This window comes from Castanea sativa, chromosome 7 (assembly GCF_040712315.1).
Source record: "Castanea sativa cultivar Marrone di Chiusa Pesio chromosome 7, ASM4071231v1".
NCBI classification, from domain to species: Eukaryota; Viridiplantae; Streptophyta; class Magnoliopsida; order Fagales; family Fagaceae; genus Castanea; species Castanea sativa.
In genome coordinates this window covers 47,482,404-47,500,595 of record NC_134019.1, presented here as the reverse complement: position 1 = coordinate 47,500,595, position 18,192 = coordinate 47,482,404, and the positions used below count along the sequence as shown (strand labels likewise).

Sequence of the window (18,192 nt, the reverse complement as noted above, 5' to 3'; positions counted from 1 at the left end):
TGCATCATTAAGGCTCATTGCCTTGCACACAAGTGCTAATAATACCCTTAGAAAACTACTCACAAAACACCTGGCAAAAACCGGCCATATGCATCAACCATATAGAACATGTAGTTTTAAAGGTAATTCAGACATGCAATCATGTCACAATCCTCAAAAACACATACGAAACAAAAGGTGCATTCCAGTCATTACAAAGAAAAAAACAGAATAAGAATAATACAGTAAGCGCTTGAATTTCAACCAATATGTCAGGGGACTATGTATGCCTGTCCTCTACTTGGTGGCCTGAGCAATTATATTACTTATTGAACTGCGCTGCTCTTTTGCCATCTCCACCAATGAATCCTAAAAACCAACAATATAATGCACTCAGCAAAAGTGTGAAGCTTTCCAAAAGCCATCAGGACTAAGAAAAAGTATACCTGTGCAGATATCAACCGTGCAACTGATTTCTTGCTAGATTCCTGAAGTTCACCAGCAATCAATAGTTCATCCAATATATAGTAGGCCTTCATGTTAAAATGTAACAAACAGTGAGCAAAAATGAGCTTTCTTTCACATCTATGTAAAATGTATATCCAAAAGAACAGTGCAATTTGATTACTGAAGGACATTTGAAATGGCTGCTCGACATGGCACATAGGTGGACACATAAACCAGACTCAAATGCTAATTAAACAGAAGTTTTGCCCATAAAGCATGAGTAATGGACATACCTTGTGGAAATTGAAGATCAAGTCCAGCTCACAGACCTGTGAAATAGAATAAATTACTAGGACGTCCATCCTTTATCATAATCAAATGGGAAAAAAATGGTGTGCTACTTTTATAAATGAGTCAGAGATTATTTTTCACTAACACTGCCAAAGTATCGGTCCAAAATCTCCACATAATGATGAATTATTTCAAGGACCTCTAATTCATTGTCTTCTTGGTCAATGCACATGCAGAAATACAGACTAGCATATCTGCACAAACACATTATTGGAAACAGCTCAGTGGCTCATGTCAGAGATGACGAAAAATATTCCTCAAGAGTAATATTCTGGCATTACCTTTTATAAACAACTTTATATCCTCTCCATTCAACAAAATTACAGAGCTTGGGCCCGCGGGTAAGAATCACTCCACTTAGCTCCCGTAGAACCTTCTCAACATGATCATAAAAGGGTGGATATCAACATTGGAAAAAAATGCACATCAGTTTAAGAAACAAATGCAGTAATGATCTTTGTATTCATCATCGTGAACACATAGTATTCTCATTTTTAATAAAATTTCTTAGTTATCAAAAAAAAAAACAAAAAAACAAAACAAAACAAAAGCAGCAACAATACCTTCAATTACCAATGAGCTATAAGGAGGACACACACACATCCCAAAACCAAACAAAAAACAAAGCGGTAATACGTAACCCCCATGGGGTAGCTCAAATCTCCTCTTTACCCTCCCCGTAGGGCCAAAACTTACTAAATTTAAACCAAAAAAATAAAAATAAAGAGCAGCTGATACCTTAGTTCTTTCTTTCTGGGTATACGGTGAATACCATTTTGTCAACCTCACTTTTCCTTGTCGACTAATAAGAAGCACAAAGTGAATCTACAAAAAGTTCAGGAACATAAACCATTACAGAATTAGCCAATATAAAACCTTGATGTTAGGTTAATTAAGCAGTTAAGTCACATAAAACTGACGGAAAAGAATGTAAAAACAGTCTCAAAGAAGGCATTACAATTGTGAATATGATGATGTTATTGTTGGAGAATATCAGAAAATTTCCATGATACGAGATAGTTGAGTTAAGTGCAGGTAAGAGCTTGTAATTGGTAAGATTTTTTGGGAGGTGAAGAATTTTCACTGAAGATTTCTCAGGAATGCAACTGGTCCAGGAGGAAGATTCTAAAATTAAGGCAGATCACTAGGCCTTTCATTAAATTTGTAGTTGGCATGGCTTAAAATGAGGAGCTAATTAATGTTCAAAGAAAGTGGAGTTTGGTAGAATTAGAAAGAGAGGAAAGGCCTAATTGGAGTCCAGGAAAAAACAGCACAGTACTCCAGCGCAAAGACCTTGGAAGAATGGAAGAAAAAGGCTTCTTGAGGTTAAATATTTGGTTCCCTAAAGCAATTCCCAGGCACAATTTTATTGGGTGGCTACACTAACAATGCATAAGAACTGAGATACTTGTTCTCTAAGAGAATATCGAGAACCATTTTGAGCAAATGCCTATAAAGGAATGGTATTGTCCATCATGTAAAGATTAATTATGAGAAAGCATTGTGAGATTGTTAAGACAGAAAGTAAATAAAATTAAATTAAATTAAAAAAAAAAAAACAGAACTTGAGTAGAATTGCAATTTCTGTAACTCTTTTTAGAATATGGAAGCTTGTTGCTGGTGGGGTATCTCTGATAACTGTGGTTTAGAGTCCATGTAGCTAAGAATTCCATTAGTATGTTGTAGTAATTTCTGGGTGGCTAGTGGCTAGGTCTTGAAAATGTTGAGTTGAGAGTTGGGTGTCTGTTTTCTTATTAGTAGTAATCTGTTGATTATAGTTGATTTGAAGCTTCAGTATCTGTACAACTACAATGAGTTTTAAGTTTTAAGTTTTAAGTTTTAACCAACCAGCTGCTTAAAGCAAAAAGCAGCATCCAAGCTCAAAGCACAAATTGTATTAGGAATTTGCAACAAGGGTAATCATTGATTCAGTTTCTGTTAATACCTAATATATAAAAAAAAAATCAACATTTATAACGGATTCTTCTGAGAGACTAAGTGTGCATTTGAATGTAGATTACAATTATAAATTATTTTCCTATTCAGTTTATTTTTGCTATTATTTAAGGGTCTTCTCCTACACTTTTTAACTCTATTTATGATCCACTGTGCTATTTCAATTAACTTTTTCTTTTTCTTTACCAACAGTAACTTCAGCAATAAGGTTTCGGTATTAGCAAAATAAACAGTCCCTAAACTTCTCACCAAAAAAAAAAAAACCCAGATGGAAAAAAAAAAAATTGAGGTCATAAGAATAATCACTATGGGTCGATGGATGGATCCATCAGGAAATGGAAAATAGTATGGGTGTGATTTAACAGATCTTGAACAAAAGAAGAAGCAGCAGTGAATACAAAATCTTAATTGTATGCTCTACTTCTACATATACATATAAAAATAGAGAATTAAGGAAACCCAAAAAGCATATAGAAATAGAAGAGAGCAGAGAGTTTCATGAATCGGATCTATATATCCAAATATCATTCCAATTGAAAGAAAATGAAATCGAGCGAGCGAGAGAGAGAGAGAGAGATTACCATTTTGGTGTGTGTAGATCAGATCAATTTGAAAGAAAGAAAGAAAGAAAGAGCTGCTTCTTCTTCTTCTTCTTCTTCTTCTTCTTCTTTCCTTCTCCGAGACTCTGATAATGCAAATTTCATTTGAGAGGCTTACGACTTAGCAGTTACGACCATCCCACTTTGGGCCCAATGCCAGGCCTTCTCTTACATAGACCATATAATTGGCCCAGACCCAAATGCTTTTTAATCATTCAAATATTCAACTCAACCCAAGCCCACTTTTACTTCTTCTTTTTTTTTTTTTTTGGAGAATCTAATCATGTTTTATCGAAACAAAACTAAGGAGCATCAAACTAGTCATCTTCAAGACTGTCTTCTATAACCACACCTGAACTCCTCAAAAAACTTTGCCTTTTTTTACAAGCACACGAGTGGTCCAAATCACCACTGCATTTTACATTATTTAAATTTGCTTCATGATAATCATTGAGATGACAAGTTTGTGAATAATAAACATTTTAGTAATGTAAATGGCGGATTCTTGTGAGAATCAAATAATAACTTTCCACTACAGTAGATTGTGGAAAACTAGTCATTACTACCTTTTGTCCTCTTTTAATGGTTATGTGTTAATTTCTAACAATAAGCCCAAAGATACAAAAAGTTTCCTAATTTTTTCACAATTATTAAAGACCTAAGATAGTATATATATATATATATGTTATGATTGATTATTTCATGTACCATAAATTGGTTTTAGTCGTGGAGTCACGTGAAGTGACGTTGCATTAATCATAACTAAATTTTGAAAAAAAGTTGTTGAACTTTGTGTTAGTAGCATTTCTCAATTAAGAGGTAAAAGGGAAAAAATTATATAAAAAGAAATCATATTACTGATCGAATTCCATTAATGCATTTCTTTCCGTTTCAAAATGACCCCAAAGAAAATGGAATGATGGAGATTGAGATTTCCGTAATTAGCATGTTTGTTTAGTTTGATGGGGGGAAAATGATATCTCTTTTATGTTTGTGAGCATGAACTTTGATGGAATTTCCCTTATATATCCCTCTACCAATAAAATATAACTATTGTACTAAAGCTAGCATAACTTAAAGCACGGAGATTTGAGAACACAAAACAGTACTCCCAAAGTCACAAGAAAAATACTTAATTTCCATTCTTTCTTTGCTCCGTTTCCTTCAATCAAACTCTAGTGATGTTCTTACCTCTCTCTCTCTCTCTCTCTCTCTCTCTCTCTATATATATATATATATATATATATATATATATATATATTTTAAAACAAACTGGACAAACTAATTAAAATGCCTTGTTTGATCATATCCATGACTGCAGTGTTTTATTGCCCGTTTGGATTCAACATTTTCACGTTGCGTTTTGAAGCCCCGCGTTGTCAGTTTTTTTTTTTTTTTTCAAGCCGTAGTTGTTGACTAATTCCTCATGAACAGTGCATCCGTGCACTGTTCATGGACCCACAAATTTCATTTTTTAACAATTTTTTCATTAAAAATGGGTCCTACGGCACTATTTACACATTTAAAAATTATTTTGCTACAATGTTTTCAATTTTCAATTTTCAGTTTTCAGTAATAAGTTCTATCCAAACGGACTCTTAGTGTCAAAAATTTGTAACTCAATTAGCATATTTCAAATTACGATATCTAGATTTTTTTAAAATAGTATTTTTTTTCGTTGTACGTCATTGGATTGGACTTTTACACCTGCAACGTTTTCAAAGAGGTCTTTTTCGGTTGAGGTCAATGCTCAATAAGTCTAACTTGGCTCCATTTGCAGTGCAGAAGACAAAAAATAAGAATTCAAAGACTTTAATTTTTGTATCCGGATTCCGGAGGAGGACCTACCCTCATATCATATCATATGGTAAGTCAACTATCCTCAAATCGTAAATTAATCACGTACCCTAATTAACAATTGTTCGTTTGATCTCCCTTTACGCTTGTTATTAAAAAAAACACAACAACAAAACAAAAAACCATCCAAGCAGCTAATTAAGAATAGATCACTAAAAAACAAAAAATCATGCCAAAATAAGCTTCCTACAAGTAACCTTCTATTCTATTCCCTTTTAATTTTCATCTTTATTACAGCACTTTGGTTCTTATATATGTATCACCATTTTTAAAATAGGTAGATCTCACAAGAGAAAAAATATATGATACATATAGGATAATTATTACTGCTGTACTAGAGGTAGCGTCTGAAATTAAGTTGAAAAATAAAGAGTTGAATTAACTTCGCCATATGTATCTGATGACTGATAAAACCGAATTGTAATTGTACTGCATGTAAAATGCCTTCTTCTTCTTCTAGCCAACAACAAGCTAGCATCAGTCACACACTATCCCACATGTATTTTTTTGATAACCATCACGCTTCCACAGGTTAATTAGTATTCATTCTCAGATACTCATTAATTTAATGGAGCCCCCCTCTCTCTCCAGTTGTGTAAAATGACCGTTGGGCAGTTAACTCGTGTGTTTGAACGTTGAAGAAAAAAAAAAGTTTTAATGAAATGTTATTGCTTCTTAATTAGATTTGCAAATTAAGCCACTGGACTCGGACTGGGAAATTAAGAAATTAATTAGATGCAAAACCAAATAGAAAATACCTTCATCATCTCAAATTCTGTATTCTGATCAAATAGCAGCCCCCTCGTTGACTTGTTGCAGAGTCTTTCTTGTTAATCAACAAACAAATAATTCAACCCCCCCAAATTAAAAAGACAAAGCAACAAACAATCAACATCAGGGTTGCCTTGTCAAACTATTTTTTAAGTAGAGATTATTTTAAAAGTTATCATCTTCCGTTGAAGAAAATATCTAAACAACCTACATCATCAGCTAATACTAAACAAAGTTTCAGTTTGTTTCTGTTCAAAGGCTTAGGTAGATATCAAAAGTTTCCTTCTTTTTTTTCTTTTTCTTTTTTTTTTTGTTGTTTTGAAACTTCCCTAACCGCAAAATTTAGGAAACTTTTTTCATGCAGTTCCTTAGTGTGCAGAATTTTTTGAAGAATAAAAAATTTGAAACAATTCCTGAATCCCAAAACAAAAAAGATAAAAAATATTAAATGTAAAACAAAGTATACAAAATTTTGATTTTATTAATGCCAAGAAGAATCCAGATATGAGGGGATACGTAGTGAACTAGTACCACTACCACCACAGTTTGCATGAGAAGTATTTACAACTGAAAATAAAAATGACCTACAAAGTGGGCAGGTGAACTGGTTTCGGTCTAGCCAGCTTTCGATGCAGTGCATATGGAAAACATGGCCACATCTAGATAGTTGGCTCACCACATCTTCTTTCTCAAACTCCACCAAGCAAATAGAACACATTTCATCCACATTTTGCAACTCTTCAAACCTAGTCACGGGAAGGTATCCCTCATTGAAGCTCTCAACTACTGGCTCATCATGAGAAGCGAACATGAGGAGGCCCATTATGCCGAGCAAAGCTTGCTTGAGTTGGAGAAATGGGATCCAAATACAAGTGTAGAAGACAATGGTGGCCATGCAAAATGGAGACTGAGAAACTACAAGACAATTCATTTTGCACCTTTTAACCCTTACTCTCTCAAAATTTCTTCTTGTTTATATTTTGTGTTGACTAATGAAAGATGATATGAGAGAAACCAAAGAAGACGACCCTTTATATAGCAATCAAGGCTATGACTCAAGTTCAATTTCTTAGTTTTTTAAGATTAAATAATATGTATAAGCTAGCTTTGACTTTTGGAAGGCTGAGGAACTTCATTTAAAAAATTTAAATTCATGATTTCTAAAACATATAGAGTGTTTGAAATGTATAAGTTTGTGCTTCATGTTTAATATATAGTGCTGTATAAAATTAAATATATTTAAAGTCACTATTTGAAGTTTGATATCCGCGAGTCTACAGGGCCGGCGCCGACCCCACATTCTCCTAGTCTTATATTTGTATTTAAATTTAAAAGAATCTAATAAAACAGTACCTGTCTCGAGTTTGATATAATAATAGTAATACTGTAACCATAGATAATGGATAACAATTAATGGTAATCTTCTCAGTAGAGTCACTTCTACATCACGTATGCTAGAGTATATAACAAGTAAGGTAATTCATACAAAACAAACAAACAAGTGGGTAACAATTGGCTAGACAACAATGTTATGTATATAGCACACCAATTATTTTATAACTTCTCACAATTGTACAAAGGTGGTAATAAGTTATAATTGAAGCTAACATTATTTTATATATATAAATATATATATATATATATATATATATATATTTATATCACATTTATCAAGTGTCAATCACAATACGTACTGTCTTTGAACTTATATTGTTATTCAAAATCGGAAATGTACTTTTTGTGAAATTAATTTAACTAGGAAAAAAAAACCATTCAAATTGTCCAAATTTACATTTTTTCTCGTATAATAAATATCCAACTAAGAACCTTGTAAATCAACTAGATGATATTTCTTAGTGTTTCTATAACATTCAAAAAAGTGAATGAATTTAATTACATGAAGCAACAGATTTTCAAAAGTTGTTGCTAACAAGTCTGTATAATGTTTTCCCACTTATACTAAATTTATTACAGGGTTTGAATTATAATTTTTTTTTTTTTTTTTGAAATTATCTCCATACATGTTAGATTTGACAATGTTTCTATCAGATCATCAAAGGTTGACACAGCCTACCTCAAAATATCCAATAATTAATCATTGACTTGGACTAAAATTATTTACATTATTTAAAATAAAACGTAAAATCAAGAGTTATAAAGTCAACAGGAGCGAAATCGTGATTTTATTTCTCTAAAAGGCAATAAGATTATCACAAATTACTGTAGGAATAAAAAATGAAATATACTTTTGTTCAAAATCAATACCACAGAGATATTAATATCCCAAGTTCATAAATAATCTTTTTAAAAAGAAAAATTGATTAGCATTTGCTCGAAAGTCTTTGTTTTTCTCTACTCTTTTTTATTTTTATAATTAGTACTAAATTCATCATACATATTTTGCGCGTGCAATAATGCTCTTTATTTATTTATTTTGGTTTAGTATTATAATGTTTAAAAGTAATATATAAATAACTGTTTGTATTTTTTATTTAAAGAAAGAGGTAAGATAACGTAGAATAATGTTTAAAAATGAAATAGAAATAGTGTTCTAAGTTTTAGACTAAATAGATAAAATAAAGGAAAAAACCTAAAACTTAGGAACAGTAAATTAGCCTTTGTGGGGATAAATGGCTCGAATAAAAGTATTGGGCCGTGGGCTACACCCAAGGATGCCAAAGAGTCCGAGAACAAACAAGTATTAGTAAAGGCAAATAGGTTATCGGGCCAAAGACAAAAGCTGGCTAGGATAAGTAGGTGATGTTGTCCGAGGAGACAAACCTCATCGGGAAACAGAATGGAAGTCTAAAGTCCGATCACCCAACAAGTACTAGGAAGGGGACAACCATACTTGGAAGGAGGATAAGCTTTGGAGAGAGGGTCAACAAAGAATTGAGAAAAAAAAAAAAAAAACTGCTACCACTGCATTGAATGTTTTGCACTTAACTAACTGGCCGCATTAATGTGGAAGTGATGCCTGAACAATGACTTTTAGCCTTACAACTACCCACAAAAGACTTCAACAAGGTTCTGATAGGACAAGTTTTAATGAGATTAGTTACTTGATCAACAAGTGGAATGCTAAGATGAGAGAAGGAGAAGGAGTATAAAAGGGAAAATATTCCCTTATAGAAAAAGGGGAGATCAGAGAAAAACAAAGGAAAAACTTCTTTGTAACGAAGAACTTGAATATTTGTATAAGTCTGATATATATATAAAAGAACATATCATCCTCGAACTTAATCGATGAGTGTTTTCCTTTTCAATTTATTCATCTTAATCATTCCAACACTAGACTAACCTATTGTGATTCACATTTGACTTGTTGAAAGTTCAATGTTAAACCCACTTTCTAACAAATTTATTGTTGTGGGCCTGTTGGGCCATTGTCCAAATCTATTGAGTCGTGGATCAAATTGTGTCCTTACACTCTTTTAACCAGTTTTTTTTTTTAATTTAAAATTATTTAACTAAAAATTAGGGGTATTTTAGAGAGTTTAAGAATTTGTGTGAGGGTACACAAAAAATTGAAACCCAAATAGGAAATCCTATTATTAATAATATAGATAGAATATAGCCCCACAACTTAATTTAAAGGGGTAATTACACATAACCCACCTGTGGTTTGGGCGAAAATCACTTTGCCTACCCATGGTTTGAAAAGTATCACTTAACCCACCTGTGATATGTTTCCGTCAATCTCCGTAACCCACCTCAATCCCAACCGTTACAAAAACACCTCTTAACCCTAAAACACAACATAACGTGGATCAAAAAACCTAAAACTCAAAAACTTTTCGAGAGAGATGTTGGAAAAATACAGGAAAATACTTGTTTGTATCTCATACAAAACATGCGCAGTGAAAAAATTAACGGATCTACTTCATTCATAATTGATAACATGTACTATGTAAGTTTCAAAATTAAAGAACAAGAAAGCGTACCTTGGAACGGTGAAATTCAAAACCGAAGATCAAAAGCACTTGAGAAGACTTTTAATCTTCACTCCAATTCCACTTAATGCCCAAGATGTGTGGTCTCTCAATCAGTTTTCATCAAAGAGAGAATAGGAGAGTGTCCAACACTCACATACAAACCATTTCATTCCTTGTATGAAAACACTTATGAAAAGTTCTCATAAAAAAACCCTCTTGAAAAACTTCATGAAATTCTGTATGTTTCTCTCCTTATATATATATAATTGATTATTTAATTGGGCTAGCCTTTTGGGCCATTCCAATTGGGCTCTTGTGTGTGGCTTGGAGTGGGACCAAAATAGACCAATAAGACACTAGCTCCAATGGGCCTTGGGCTTTTCTATCAACTCTTGACAAGTCCAAAGTTACCATTAACTATATTTAATATCACTATATAAATATAGTTGCACTCTAGGCTTTATCTATAAATTATATCCCAAGACTTTATTGTACATACAACCCCTTCATAAAATATTCGTAGTAATACAAAGTCATGGATATAGACTGCCACTTTGTAAATTACTACATCTTAATCCTTGAGTACCCAGTTTAATCCTTTAAGTTATTCATTATATATTTATGAAATCCAATTCCATAAATATATACTTCAGTAACTCCTTACTAAAGTGGTTGGGCCCAACTCTTTAAATAACCAAACCCATTAAACTTATCTCAAGGGAATATTTTGTATCTCTGTTAAGAGACTATGAATTCCATCTTGAGAATATATGTTCCATCAACACTAAATGTAGTTGACCAACATACTGAGGTTTTGACCGTGACTAATAGATCTCACTCCTGATATATCAAAACAACCTACATCTCATGATCATGTCAATTATTCTCTCAGGATTAAGAGTTGATGTAAATAGAAGTCGTTAGATTTATTATTCATTTGACAGTCGTTAGGAGAATAATAAATCTCACAGCGGTCCAATTCAATATGTCTTAACTCTTAAAACATATCAACATACCAACTAGAAATCTCCATTTCCATGATCAAGACAAATCATCTTAGTTGATATGTTATAGTCTTCGCAGATGAAACGTCCAATTTCATCACCAACTACGAACTAAACTTTTGAGTTTACAAAGAACTTGTGATTTACATCTTCTGTGACTAAATCACATAAATCACATACAATGCATCTCATGGACTAAGATAATGTCCCATTAGTTCATTTATAGATGGTCTCATATAATTAAACAATTTAATTATTTATGACATGCCAATAAATTGGATTTTAGGTCATAAACCCCAACAAGAGAGACCTATGGTGAAAGCAAAGTGTTCTTCGTGGTTTGAAATGTCTAGAGGGGGAGAAAACACAAGTTTCACAACATCGAAGTTAGGGAAGGTAGTTTCGGTAAAGAAAATCAAGGTATTTGTGTTTGTTCTCGATTTAGGGTTTCAGATTTTGTTCAAATGCCAACTTACTGTGTGAAACTCTAAATTTGGGCTTCCCAAGAATCATGTTTGTTGATATGTCTTCATCAAGTGGTAATTTCTCGGGTTCATGTGGGCATATGTGCAATGAGCAGACTTATGTTTTAAGAACAAGTTTGAGTTTGTACAATTTTGGGAGGAGGTTCTTGGGTTGTAGCCGTTATAAGGTTGGTTCTAAATGTCCTTTCTTTGTTTGGCTTGATAACCCAACTTGTCCTCGTGGGAATGAAACTGCACCTTTGGCTCTAGAGAGGATATCTAGGCTTCAGAGAGGATGTCTAGGCTTCAGAGTGCTCTCCAACTTGCCAATGAAAGGGAAAAGACAACTTTGGAAACGGCAGAAGAAGCTAGGCAAATGGCAAAAAAGGCTCTTGAAGAGGAAGCCAAAGCCAAGGAGAAAGAGAGAAAGGCTCCAGCTGTCTGTGCAAAAGTTAAGGAAATGACCATGTTTGCTGAAGAGAAGTAGAGAATGTAGAAGTTTGCATGCATTTTGTCATGGATCTTTTTTGTTATTGTTATGATGTTGTTGTGTTTTGGCTCAATTGAGTTCTGTAGAGTGAAGAGACCGAGGTTGTTGCTCTGAAGTAGTTAATTGGTTAGTAGAGATAGTTATGGCAATGGTGTTAATGAATTTGCACTGTAATAGCACTAGCTTACTAATGTAATGTTTTGATGTGTCAATGAACAAAGAATTGGTCAATTATTGAGTATTGTTTTGTGCATACCATGACAACCATTCAATGAAAGACGTATTGGTCATGCCACTAGTTTCTGGGCATATAATGCCAGAAGTATTGGTCAATTATCAATGACCTACGCATACTATGACAACCATTCCACAATAACAACTTCCATACACTATATTGAAAAAATATACTTGGACACAATCTGTAGTAGCAATAAATAAACTTCCATATAATCCGGTTTGGACAAATAATGGTCCATACAGTTACCTACACATACCATAACAACCATTTCACAATAACAACTTCCATACACTCCGTATTGGAAGAATCTACTTGGACACAATCTGTAGCAGCAATAATAAAACTTCCATATAATCTGGTTTGGACAAATAATGTTCCATACAAACTGAATTGAATAAATACCACAACTTTCATATAATACCACAAAATTTCATACCATAATAATAACCTGGAGTGTATAATAACAACCTGGAGTGTATTGTACCTTAACTTCTAGTAAATTACAAAAAAGAACATTCCAAGGTCAGCTACATATATATATATATATATATATATATATATATATATATATATATATATATATATATATATGATAACTACAAAAAGGTGATTGTTTTGTACACTAATTGATAATTACAAAAAGCCAAGTGGTCTTCACAAAAAACACTAGCTGCAGGCCTACATGTTCCCACTAGCTTTACTGCCATTGCTAGCATGCGTACCCATTAGCTTAATTTCTTGCCTTTACTCTTTCCACCCACTGAATTCATTTTTGGCGGCCTTTGTGCAGCAAGCTGTCCTCTAGTCCTCACACCACCAGTGCTCCTATTTGCAGGTGAAGGCTACAAAATAAAAAATAGATCCACTTGTTAAAAAATATCTCAGTCTACACAACCATCTAGGAAAGAGGTAACTTAACTAAGTTACCTGTGAAGAACTTGGTAGGGTGTCCCAAGTCTCCTTAGGTGTGTGAAACTCTGGCTGTGGGGAAGAGAACCATCCTGCTCTCATGTGAGATGGCCTAGCTTGATTTCCTTGCTGTGAGGATGAAGGCTGAGTGGCAGACCTCATGTTGTAAGTTTGGGTAGGCTACTGGGATGGTGGGGTGCAGCTTGAGGTGCAGATCCAAATCTGGTACTAGGTGTATGCACCATTCCCCTTGCCTGCAACAAAACCCAGTTTCAGTACATTAATACCTTTGTAAGTTTAAAAACAAGTTTTTTTTTTTTTTGCCATCTAAATCTCAATTACTTACAGCTTTTTCTCTTTCAAGCCTCTGTCTCCTCTGCCATGGTGTCTCCCCAATGATGCCAGCCTCACCCTCTTGAGTTATGCCCTTCCTTTTTGCATTTTCCACATCTTACAGGTATGTTCAGCCTACTTGCTTTGTAAGGGTTCTTAGGCTCATCAGGAGCCCTCTTTCTTTGCTTGGCTGGCCTGCCTAGTGGTTCGTATATGTAAGGTGCTACAAGAGCATGTTGTCCAGTCTCAGCCCATTCTGACTGGCCAGGCATGAGAGGAAGTACCTCCTTGTATATCTCCATGTAAGTTTCTTTGTGATAGCATGGGTAGGTGTAGGCTTCTGGTGTCTCAAGACTTGTATAAATGGCTGTTATGGCATGTTTGCATGGAATGCCATTTAAATCCCAAAACCTATAGCTGCATGTCTTCTTGACAAGATCAACTACATGCCTCTCATACTGACTAGTTACCTCATAAACGAAACTGCCAATTGGGGTAGCACTAAATGGCTTGCTTTCAACCTTCAATTTCTCCAACTTATCTTGTATGCTTGGACACAACTTTCCAGCATACTTCTCTATCCCTTCCCTTTTTGTGTACAGTCTAGTCATAAGTCTAACTCTAATCCACTCCAACATTGCCAAGATAGGCTTGTCCCTAGACTTCAATATCATTGAGTTAAAAGACTCACTCAAGTTATTTACCAAACAATCTGTTAAGGCCCATGGAGTGAAGTGTGACCTTGTCCACTATGCAGGTGCAATGTTTGCAACATACTCATATGTCATTTCATCCAAATCCTTTATGTACTGCATGCATCTCTCAAACTCCCTAACTGTTGTGGCAGTAGCACACCTCCACAGTGCATCCTTCAGCTCCAATCCCTTGTGATTTACTTTGAAATTGTTGTAGATGTGTTTCACACAGTATCTATGCTCCACAGTAGGGAATAATGTCTGTATTGCAGGTATAAGCCCTTGCAAATAACCAAACAAACAAACAAAATATATTAGTTCAATTACATATATAGTAAACTATTCAAGTATAACTAAACAAAACTTGGATACCTTTTGCCTATCAAAAATGAAGACCAACTGAAGCTCCTCTGGCCTCCCTATATCATCAGCAAAAATTTCCAAAAACCATATCCAAGATTCCTTGTTTTCTTGTTCCACAACAATCATGGCTACTAGAAAAATGTTGTTATTTGCATCCTTAGCAGTGATAGATAAGATTTGCCCTCCAAATCTGTGCTTTATGTGACAACCATCTAAACCTATAAATGGCCTACATCTGCCTAAAAATCCTACCTTCTGAGCATTGAACCTAACATACATCCTCTTAAATTTTGGCTGGGAAGTGTCATCAGACATTTCTGTCTGTAGTATAACCCTACTCCCCTTGTCTACAGTGTTTATCATTTGTGCATAGTCCCTAAGGACACCATACTACAGTTGCTCATCTCCATTGATCAAATCCTCTGCCTTTTTCTTTGACCTATACACTTGGTTTACACTTAGGTCAACAGATAAATTTTGCATCACATGGTTATGTACACCACTTACCTCCCAATTTGGATTTTTGCTAAAATCCTCAATGAACCTCTTAGCAACATAAGTTGACGTTGCTTGGCTATTTTTAGAAGACTTGGGGCAAGTACAGTCATCAGCCAAGGTCTTAATCTGAAATATTAGCTCTCCACTTATTTGAGATGCATAACATCTCCACCCACACTCATTCTTACAGTGAACTAATATCTTGGTCCTCTTATTAAGTTTGAATTTGATGTCAATAGGTTTTCTAATTGCATACTCTCTCAAAGCAGCTCTGAACACCTTTGCATTAGGAAACTTCATCTCCTTCTTCAGTACAACATTTCTCATGTTACTCTTAGCATTAAACTCTGGCTGCTCAAGTACCTGCTCATCACCAGACCCATTCATGCTTACCAGGTTATCCTCAAGAGCTAGCTCAGCCCACTCAAGGTCTACATTGGGTATATTGCTTGATTCTGGGGCTACATGGGGTGCATTGCTTGACTCTGGGGCTGTATTAGGAGCATCACTTGATTTTGGAGTAGAACCTTGTGGAGCTGAGTTTGGAGCAGCAAATATGTCATCACCAAAGTCATCCCCCTCTAGGCCTTCATATAGCTAATCATCATCATCATCATCTCCTTCAACATTCTGTTCTTCAACCCTTGCACCAACCTCAGTATCCTGTTCTTTAACTCTATCACCAACCTCAACATCCTTAACATTCTCATCATCGTCTTCTTCCTCATAATCACTCTCCACGTTTATTTCATCCACCCCTCCATCACCACCTACACCACATTTGCCACTCCCCCTCCATCAGGATGCTCAAATGCCAGTGGCTCCACATCTATGTCAGTATAGATTATGATTTTGTTAGCTGGCCATGCCCTATGGAGGGTAGTCATGTTCATCACATCTGCATCTGATTCTATGGCCCTTAAATCATTCTCTACATCACTTTCAGGAAGTAAATACCTATATCTACTGTGTTCTTTGGGAGCACCAACTAGATGACATAAATCTCAAATTTCAAAGAAACTCAACTTATCAGGGTCAATCTCTGTCAATGTATGTACAGACCCACCCACCTATTGAAGGGTTGGGTCCTCCACAAAACATCCCCCAACATGAATTTCAATGTCAAATGTGAAGTCAACCATCTGCAATCAAAATAAGTGGTTTGTTTAAAATAAGTAGTTTGTTTAAATTTAGTAGTTTGTTTAAAATAAGTATTTTGTTTACATACTGACATGCTGAAAATGACAACAAGCCAAAAGAGACAACAAGCCAAACATAGTGCTATTTTGTTTTCATATAAAATTTGTTTTATTGTTGAGAGACAACACACAGCCAAAAGACCACATATAGGACATGCAAAACTAGATTCCCAATAAATTCATAGGGACCACACTACCCACAGTTCACAAACAAGTGTAATCATTGACAAATAAACTTGATTCTTTCGGGTATACGCATTATCTAAACAACCATAGCAGTACATTAGTTACATCCTAAGCGATTCTACATATAAATAGCAAAATGCACATTTAACATACACCAATTTTGAGAAAATTTTACAAACCCTAACTACGTGGGTGGGTCGCGGGAAAAAATGCCATCAAGAACCCAAATGCAGATCAACAACAGTCACACATACCTTCCCCTAGCTTCGATGTTGCGAAACTTGTGTTTTCTCCCCCTCTAGATAGTCCAAACAACGAAGAACACTTTGCTTTCACCATAGGTCTCTCTTTCGAAAAGTTTTTGAGTTTTGGGTGTTTTGATCCGCGTTATGTTGTGTTTTTGGGTTAAGAGGTGTTTTTGTAACGGCTGGGACTAAGGTGGGTTATGGAGATTGACGGAAACATACCACAAGTAGGTTAAGTGATACTTTTCAAACCATAGGTAGGCAAAGTGATTTTCGCCCAAACCACAGGTGGGTTATGTATAATTACCTCTAATTTAAAATTATATGTAAATAAATGAAAAATATATTAAGAATTAGTGAGCCACATAACAAAAACTCACTATTTTTATGTTATGTAATACATATATTGAATCACTTTGCATAAGCACAATGTATAGCGTGTAAATTTTATTATATTTGAATATAAAATACTAAAAATAAGTAAAATAAATATTCAAATTCTTGAAATTTGTAATAGTGGAGTAAACTATTTTGTAATAGAATTTAATCTAGGGTTCTTAAACTATAATTGATGAGAGTATAGAAGGGCTTAATTTTTCTTCAATTAAGGCTATAAAGAAAGGAAAAAATTAACATATTTCCTAAAAATATGGCATTGATTTAAGAAATATTTTTAAAGACTTTTTATAGAAAAAAAAAAAAAAAAAAAACTAATGGCTTATCCTTCAAGTCAAGTGAAATGGTTGTTTAAATTAGTGAATTTAGTACTTCTTATAAATCTATCTTGACTTTATTGCTTATCTTTGTTTCAAGCTACCATCATTATTCGATTGAACAAATTCCAAGACTAAAAAGAAAATTAATAAAATTTCCACTAACATTAAATTTGGTTTCCCTTCTGCTGACTGCTTAAGGTACACTAATGGTACTGCCTGCCTCCATCTCATTGCTTCAGCTTCTGGTAACCCTACTACTACCTTCACACCACTTTCCTGTATAGTTCACTTTTGCCAACCACAAATTTGACTCAACTCACAAGTCATTCATTAGATAATACCAAGAAAAAAACGTATTTGTTATATTTCTCACTATATACTCCATAAATTACGCGTCTCTTTTTGCCTTATAAATTAATAAATAAAAAAAATTATTAAAAAATAGATGCATTGTGTACTATAATTGATAAACTATAAAAAAAATTAAAATAAATAATTTTATCACAAATATATATATATATATATATAGACTATTTGGTAATGAATTATTAGATGGAGAGAAAATAAAGACTGGGGCACCTGTAATGAGACAGTTCCCTTCTTGCCTAGGTTTGAGTTACCTTAAACTGGAGAGGAGAAAAAAAATATATAAAAAAGGCCGACCAAATCACAAAGACCTTCTAGGGGCATTGAGATTTGGATTTGGTGGGTTGTGCCGTAGGCATTTATATTAATGAGTGGGTACTTTGCAATATTCAAATTAAAGTGTCTTGATCGAAGAGGGAGATGTATCATGCTGATCTCATGCATCTTCTTCTTCTTCTTCTTCTTCTTCACTTTACTGGCTTCTTCAATTAAACAATAACCGACCATGTGGTACGCACAACAAGCGGAGGACTCACCGGAGAGAACCAACCAACTCCCTTCTAATAATAGTCCTCACCTCACGGCTTTGTC

At 34.4% G+C, this 18,192-nt stretch overlaps 2 protein-coding genes across 2 annotated transcripts; both read right to left on the bottom strand.

Moving 5' to 3' along the window:
- LOC142643520 (AP-1 complex subunit sigma-1) lies at positions 1–3,449 on the bottom strand. The gene is made up of 7 exons (XM_075818178.1): positions 3,315–3,449; positions 1,516–1,602; positions 1,059–1,150; positions 863–971; positions 720–755; positions 426–512; positions 1–348 (listed from the first exon to the last, which is right to left on the bottom strand). The coding sequence occupies exons 1-7, from the start codon at positions 3,315–3,317 to the stop codon at positions 277–279; spliced, it is 486 nt and encodes a 161-aa protein (XP_075674293.1). The 5' UTR covers positions 3,318–3,449; the 3' UTR covers positions 1–276.
- Positions 3,450–6,441: 2,992 nt separating this feature from the next.
- LOC142644591 (RING-H2 finger protein ATL18) lies at positions 6,442–6,891 on the bottom strand. Its single transcript, XM_075819168.1, has one exon. The coding sequence runs from the start codon at positions 6,889–6,891 to the stop codon at positions 6,442–6,444; it is 450 nt and encodes a 149-aa protein (XP_075675283.1).
- Between the last annotated feature and the right edge of the window lie 11,301 nt (positions 6,892–18,192).